This window comes from Nicotiana sylvestris, chromosome 4 (assembly GCF_000393655.2).
Source record: "Nicotiana sylvestris chromosome 4, ASM39365v2, whole genome shotgun sequence".
Classification (NCBI taxonomy): domain Eukaryota; kingdom Viridiplantae; phylum Streptophyta; class Magnoliopsida; order Solanales; family Solanaceae; genus Nicotiana; species Nicotiana sylvestris.
Genome location: NC_091060.1, coordinates 143,437,310 through 143,445,268, shown reverse-complemented (window position 1 = coordinate 143,445,268; position 7,959 = coordinate 143,437,310). Strand labels below are relative to the sequence as shown.

The following is a 7,959-nucleotide window of genomic DNA, read 5'->3' as shown; positions in this document are numbered from 1 at the left end:
GTCTGAATTGAGATACATTTGGCCAGTCTGAGTGTCACCCTTTTTACATTTCTCCTCCAGTTTTGTGCAAATCTCCAGTCGAGAAGTGCTACAGTTGAATGCAACTTTCTGTGCCTTCAGTAAACAATTTAATGTTGGACAGTAATAGATGTGACTATGCAAATACTGGAGATTTTGCAGCTCATCTGGTGAACTGAACAAACTTTGGCAATACAAGACTGTTAAGAAGTTGGGGGCTGCGACCAAGGGGCGGATTTAGGGGGTGGAAGGGGTTCACTTGAACCTCCTTCGCCGGAAAGTTACATTGTATATATTAGGCAAAATCCATTTTGTATCTCTATAAATTATATTTTGAATCCCCTTGGCACAACCCAAGAACCTAGCTCAATGGTCAGGGGTTCAAAACCTTTGTGAGATTGCTAGTTCAATTCACAATGACCATAGTCTGTGACTTCTGTCAGTTCTTTTGATAATAATCTTAAGCACACAGTGCTCAAGGCAAATGCAAACCCTCATTACACAAAAATTTCTCTATATGGAACGCTAAAGGGAAAATTTTGCTTTCTCATTTTTGTTCTTCTTACTTAGATCAAACAACGGAAAAATGATACTCTCTTCCTTTTCTTACGAAACGTTCCAGTTCCTATCTGATATGAAATAAAGGAGAAACAGATGGATATGAAGCTTTTGTTATTGACTGAAGAAATTACAGCACAAGTGAATGAAGTGTTACAAATACGACCTCCACCTCAACCTCAACCTCACCAGAAAACAAAACAACACAAAAAGAAACGAAAAAAAAGGAAGAAAAAGGACAATGACTCATGGATGTGAAACCTCCTTCTTGGCCAGTTACAAGTAAAGTCTAGCACAGAAATAATTTACATATGTTTTCTGGCTATCTTATTTTTTCTTTGATATTAGATCATATTTTCTCCAACCCCATCACTCAGGCAAATACTTCATTTAGAAATTTGGACCGGCAGCCAGGATCTCCTCAGTCAGGTTGTTATCAGTTCCGATCTTGTAGTTTGTGAATACCTCAAAATTCTTCCTAAAGAGACCTCCCAGCTTCAACAGGGTATCCTTGTGAGCCTTCTTGTCGGGCCACTGTAGCAACATATGAGATTATACATTTTAGCCAGAGGGGGATGTAGTGTACTACCTACAGGTTCAACTGAATCCATAACTTTCGCCGCGGAGTAAAAATTTGTATGTAAAAATTCATTAAAATTGCAAAAATAGTAGATATGAACCCATAACTTCAAAAATATATAATGGGTTCAATGTTAAAAACCTTAAAATTGAACCCATAGAATTTAAATCCTAGATTCGCCGAATTTTTAGCACAAAGTTATTTTGTAGAATATAGCAATTAGACGACGCTGAGGTGTATGCTATTTACTTACAGTGTTCATAGGATCAAGAATCTCGGAAGGTACACCCTCGAGTTCAGTTGGAATCTCCAGTCCAAATACCTCAGTCTTCTTGTAATTTGCATTCAAAAGGGCCCCTGAGTGGATAGCATCGATGATCTTCCTTGTGTATGCTAACTTAATACGGCGACCTGATCCATAGCTGGTCATAAAAAAAGAAATTTGTTACCTATATAATCCAATTGCATTACATATTGTGGTGACTGCTCTTAGTATTATCTTTACCTTCCACCTGACCAGCCGGTGTTCACAAGCCATCCTGTAGCTCCATGTTTCTTCATCTTCTCAGCAAGCATAGCTGCATATTTTGTTGGATGAAGCATTATAAATGCTGCACCAAAACATGCTGAAAATGTTGCTGTAGGCTCCTTAATACCATCCTCAGTTCCTGCCACCTGTGAAATATATTGTCAAGCAATAATTATTACATCTATATATCTTGATGGTGATTTGTGAGGCATGTCATATTTAAATGTATATATTACCAAAGCTGTGTAGCCACTGATAAAGTGGTACATTGTCTGTGCCAAGTTCAATTTGCTGACTGGAGGGAGCACGCCAAATGCATCACATGCAAGAAGAATGACGTTCTTCGGATGAGGACCAACACATGGTATTTTAGCATTTGGAATGTATTCAATTGGATATGCTGCCCTGGTGTTCTCTGCAATCAAACCATTCCACTATAGCGACGAAGCAACATCAACAATAGATGAAAAATCTCTATTCAAGTCAAGAAAAGTTATTACCTGTCACAGATTTGTCTGCATAATCCACTTCTCGAGTATGTTCTTCAAAAACTACATTTTCCAGCACTGCAAAGAGAACAAGCATATTAATTTGGGTTCACTTGACAGCAAATAATGTCAAGACATGGGAATCAGGAAAAATACCAGTGCCAAACTTGATGGCATTCCAGATATCAGGCTCCTTCTCCCTTGAAAGGTCTATGCATTTGGCATAGCAACCTCCTTCAATGTTTGAGACACCATGATCACTCCAGCAGTGTTCGTCATCTCCAATCAGGTATCGGTTGTGGTCAGTAGACAGTGTTGTCTTCCCAGTTCCTAATAAGATGAACAAGAAAGTGCAGAAAGAGAAACATGAGTCCAAAAAAAAAAAAAATGGAAAATTTTGCGATAAGATAGGCAAGGTTAAGTAGAGGGGACGAGTCATAGCTGCTCCGACCAATCCCTTTATGCTATATACCTGATAAACCAAAGAAGAGGGCAACATCTCCTCCTTTTCCCATATTGCAGCCAGAGTGTAGAGAGAGGATTTGGCGCATAGGCATTAGATAGTGCATTAGGCTGAAAAGACCTTTCTTCATTTCCCCAGCATACTGTGTGCCAAGGATGACCATTTCCTTCCTAGCAAGATTGACGTCTATGCTAGTGGAGGAAGTCATATAGTGGGTGTAACGGTTACATGGGAATTGGCCAGCATTGTATATTGTGAAGTCCGGAGTACCAAATTCCTCCAGCTCTTCAGCAGTGGGTCGGATACACCTGTCACCGACCCCGTTATTCCATTGCACTCACTAACAAGTTTTAATTTACATCTTTTGTATTCCTTTTATTAACTACGGCTAGCTCTTTACTGGTTGTAAAATCTAAATACAGTAAAATTGTAGAAGTAGAGGATACTTATCTGATGAGCTGTAACACATAAGAATGTAAAAACAGAGTTATGAAAAAGGATCATGATCAGTTTCTTACATGTTGTGCATGAACAAGGAGTGATAGGCTCTGGCAGATACAATTCTAACTTTGATACGATTGTTTGGATCCCAGTTGAGGAACTGATCATTCACGTACACCTGAAATGAGACCCGAGTTGTTCAATATTTAGTCAGAAAACATTGTATTTTCATCATTTTAAAATGATTGAAGCTTCTTATTCTTGTTTGTATTTTACTGGTAAGTTTTCTAAGACTTAAACTTCTGAAATCAACAAAAGAACTATGATCTCGATCTTCAGATACCTTAAAAAGTTATTTGAATACAATTGTATGTAGCAGATATGAATGGGCAGATATTTCCTCCATATTGGGACCCAAAAATCAAGAAAATATGTGTACATATTCATTAAAGGGCGGAAAGATATTTCAATTATTGAGTATACCCCATTCCTAAAAGAAGATAGGAGATTATGTTGCACCATAACCATAAGTGCCTAATGTCCTGTGGGCTGTGGCCATGCTCTATCTTTAATGGAATTAAGAACAGTTTACATCAATTGCCGTAAGAGGCAACCAGGAAATAAGGACTGACAAAGACAATGTAACATAAAATTTGTGACAGCTACTGTAGCCATTTCATATACCACGACAAAAGAAAAAGGATTGAAAATAGTTTGCTCCATACAAGTAGTAGTATTTTATTCATGAGAAATAAGGCGTTTGCTCCATACATATTAGTAGTATTTTATTTATGATAAATAAGGCATGCCTATAGATTATCGAAGAATGACTATGGACTGAGTACTATCTATCTCCTCAAGTTCTGGAATTAAATTATTAATTGACCGACTCTATTTTTAATTAGGTACTTATACTTATTCTTTTAGGCAATTAAACGCGGTGATTATGTAGATGATGATGGGATAGCACCAAGCAAGGCAGAAGCATAACTTTTATATCGTTGACATTAATAACCAAGTGGATAAGATATACTGTATAACTTAAGCGATCTGCATGTAAAAACTGATTATGAAAGCAGACTTTACTGAAATGAAAATATTGTTTAAGAAAATAAAGTAAATACCTTCTCCAATGAGCACAGGTAATCAACAGCTCTTTCTCTGTTGATTAAGAAAGTCTGCTCGTCCATTTCGATATTGGGCGAGCCCCTGTTACAAAAAAAAAAATCAATAAACGTTAGAAAGTGACACTACAAACTAAAAATAATAATTTTATGGAATAAAGAAATTTATAAATTAATATCATATCTAAATGGATATACGGATCTAGGATTTATATACGTGTAATTATATTTTATTTTATATATAGAGTAAAAACAGGGGACTTACTTTCCCCACCAAAGGTCTTTTTCAGTGGTTTCGTCTCTAACAACACGCTTGTCTCTAGGGGAACGGCCCGTTTTGGCTCCCGAAAGTGTAGCCAATGCACCACTGGACGTGATAAATGACCCCTTCTCATACTTGATTGCTTGCTCATACAGCTCTACCAAAAGGAAAAGTGAATTATATTCTTTAAAAAATATTGAGCGTTTAACCATACAATATCCCTTTTTTCCTTACTTCAATTTTCACTTGACAAGATTTGACCAAAGTAATAAAATCATCAGAGTAAGAAAAGATTGTACAGTATAGTACATTCAGACTTTCTAAATTAATTTGATTACGAAACTAAACTTGAAAATGGCACAAGAATTCAATTAAATTAGTGACTATAAAATTAATAGGGAGGGGTGGGTAGGAACTATTATTATTAGTCAAAGATTGAAAAAGTCAAGAGAGATGAGTCATATTGTAATAGTAGGATAGAAAATTATTTACCAGCAGGAGAGAGATTGTAGAGAATGTGCGTGAACTTGAGGGCACTGTCACTAATGTTAAGGGTAGGCGCGTGGTGGTGGTGAGTTGCATGTGACTGTGCCACCTTCGGCGTTTCCGCTTGTCTTGCCGGGTCTCCTTTCACCACCTTTGGACCAGTCTCTCGTGTCAATGATGCCAATGACGCACTATTTTTAGATTGTGAAAAAACAAAAAGTTTAGCATGTTACCAAAAAGAGAAGGAAATGTCGTCATAGTCACTAAATTTTGAATTTTTACGTTAAGATAGACAGGTAAATAGTAGGAAAGTGAATTTTTTTGGTGGAATAGTAATTTTCCACTTGTAGTGGGGATACGTTACCACTAGATCACAACTTTAATTTATTTTTTTTGGTTACTTTTGGGTTGTGATAAACACGCAAGTAATTGAAAAAAGAAAAAGTTCGAAAGAGTTTATATTATGCAGTTACTGTGAAAAATCATAAAGACTAGAAAGCCTCCTAATTTAATCTTTTATTTTTGGCAGCGACTCTAACGTTAAGACGCCACGATAAAAAATGGAGATAGCAAGCAAGTGAGACGTACCTTTCTCTTTAAATTGAGATAGTATTATGTGGGCCAATGTCATCCGCATTAAATATCACACCGATATCATAGACACTAGATTTCTTTCCTTATTTCAGCTAAACATTAATTTCGAAATGGATAAATACGACAAAGAAAGATCCTATATGAAACACCGTCGTATCGGTAATATGGAAACTTCTATGGCAATGACTAAAACATATAGATTACCTAATGGATTGGAGCTGTTGTTTCTGGCGTTCTTCTTCAGAAACGGCAACGCCAAAGGCATGGGGGGACTTAATGGGAGTAGTGGGCGCCGATTTCTTCTTCTGAAGAGAATGCAACTCGTCCAATGTCTGCGCTTTCACCGGCGTAGCACTGTCGTCGTGGCAAACCACGTTGTCATCGTCTGTCTTCTGTGTCTGGATCTTCGGCAGCCCACTTCTCCTCTTACTGTCGAAACTAAATTCTCCATTTCCGTTTGATGCCATCTTTATCCTGCAAATATAATCACAAGAAAGAAAAACAAAAAAATACCACCAATTAACAATTTCTAGGGCATGTCCCAATTTTATCAAAGCGAATTTATCGTGTGTGATCTTATTATATGCAAGTATATTAATATTTTTTTGCCTATCTATGCATTGTTCGAGCTGAAAACAATATGTTCAGGTGAATTCTCAGCGTCCGCCTTTGTATTTCCTCCACTATATATATAACTACTACGCTAATTTTGGAAATTCACGTTCATAAATCATGGATGTTTATGGCGGAATTAAGATGTTTGATAATATGCTGAAAGGAAAACAGAGATGAAAAGGAGAGCTAATTACCAGAATCAGAGAGGAAGATGGTGATGAGAATGAAGACTTGAGAAAAACTGAAACTTTAAGCAAAAGGGTTGAAACGAAATGGCTCAACCATACACTGTATTTGAAGTGAACAAAGATGAAAAGCAACAAATGGAAAGATGTGTTCTTTTTGGGCAACTGAGCTGCTGAATTTATAGTGCCTTGTCACACGGTTCAACCTTTGGTTCAGCTAACCATGGTTAATGGATAACCCAAAGAGTTCTCAAGATAAGATTTTTCAAACTTAAAAAAGAAAATGTTTTAAATGGCTGGAAAAAGACAACATGCACAAGTAAGGCCGTTAATTAATTTCGGAACATGTACATGAAAGATGAATTACTTGCTAATGGAAAATTTCAAAAAAGGAACAAACACCGGAAATAGAGATAATGGATCTTAACCTTCTATTCTTACGGGACTAACAGAGTAAATTTTTTGTAATAATTTATACGAGTGTTTATATGAGACCATATTAACTTAGCAGTATTAAGTGATTTAATGAGATGAAATATGTAGTACTATAATTAACCATAATTTAGTGAAAAGGTGTATGCAGAATCATTGAAACACATGTTTATGTATCTGTTGGTTTAATATAAATACCTATGTGAATAAGTGTTTACCATAAATATTTAATCTATAAAAGATTAAGATCCACTTTTTTATTTTCATTAGATGTTTGAACTAATATTAGTAAAGAACCAGTCAACTGGCTGAAAAAATGATAGATCTTGACAATTCAATTTTAATCATATATCATATCTAATTGTTTCTTACGTGGATAACTATAATATAGGTACTTTTTCTAAATTTCTATGAATTAATTAGATCCATGAATAATGGAGAGGAGATAGAAGAGGACAAGTTCAGTTAATTAAAACATTAGGGCCGGTTTAACCATAAATTTTTGTTACTTTTTTTTAAAAAAAATTACTTTTTTTCGAAATCATTATTTAGCCATAAAATTTTCATTTTTCACTTGAAAATGAATTTTAGATTTTTTAAAAAAATTTGAAAAACTCCAAAAGTTGTTTTTCAAAATTTTCAATTCAGATGAATCACAAAAATTAAAAAACAATCAAAATTTGTATTCATGTCTAAACACGACTCTAATTTTCAAATACCATAAAAAGATTTTACTTTTTTACAATTCTTATGTCCAAACGCGCACTTAGATGCTGCGCTGCAACAACAAATCCTATAACTTTGAACTTCAGTAACAAAATTAGCAGGCCTAATAGTTACTTTTTCATTTTCTTTTTTATCAAATGAAAAGGAAAAATAAAATAAAAGGATAGAGGAGAAAAGGTCAGTTGGGGAATTTAATAGAAGTGAGAAATAAGGGTATACGTAAGTGTTCGGTGCCAAACGAAGAAATGGGGGATGCTGGATACACGTCAGAGGCGTAATCACAAAGCCAAATTTGACATTCTGCATTTGTTCTCTTCTTTACTTTATTCTATTCTATATCTGTTACTACTGCATTAGCAGCTATACATCGTCAGCTCATCTCTAATTTATATGATGGTTTTATCAACTTGGCCTTGCAAAAATATTAAATACCATACCATGTTAGCTCTTTGTTTTAG

At 35.5% G+C, this 7,959-nt stretch overlaps 1 protein-coding gene across 1 annotated transcript; it reads right to left on the bottom strand.

The window, feature by feature from the left end:
* Positions 1 to 675: 675 nt before the first annotated feature.
* On the bottom strand, positions 676 to 6,507 carry LOC104235885 (phosphoenolpyruvate carboxykinase (ATP) 1-like). Its single transcript, XM_009789714.2, has 13 exons — positions 6,353 to 6,507; positions 5,748 to 6,017; positions 4,956 to 5,140; positions 4,467 to 4,620; positions 4,202 to 4,286; positions 3,155 to 3,255; positions 2,646 to 2,944; positions 2,330 to 2,503; positions 2,186 to 2,251; positions 1,922 to 2,100; positions 1,662 to 1,831; positions 1,410 to 1,578; positions 676 to 1,110 (listed from the first exon to the last, which is right to left on the bottom strand). The coding sequence occupies exons 2-13, from the start codon at positions 6,008 to 6,010 to the stop codon at positions 967 to 969; spliced, it is 1,989 nt and encodes a 662-aa protein (XP_009788016.1). The 5' UTR covers positions 6,011 to 6,017; positions 6,353 to 6,507; the 3' UTR covers positions 676 to 966.
* Between the last annotated feature and the right edge of the window lie 1,452 nt (positions 6,508 to 7,959).

Excerpts from the sequence above, each read along its gene's own strand:
- LOC104235885 (XM_009789714.2), bottom strand. The coding sequence starts at position 6,010 with ATGGCATCAAACGGAAATGGAGAATTTAGTTTCGACAGTAAGAGGAGA. Across the intron at positions 3,256-4,201 it reads ACCTGTGCTCATTGGAGAAG|GTGTACGTGAATGATCAGTT; the intron begins GTATTTACTTTA and ends GTCTCATTTCAG. Across the intron at positions 2,504-2,645 it reads CCTCTTCTTTGGTTTATCAG|GAACTGGGAAGACAACACTG; the intron begins GTATATAGCATA and ends TCATCTTATTAG.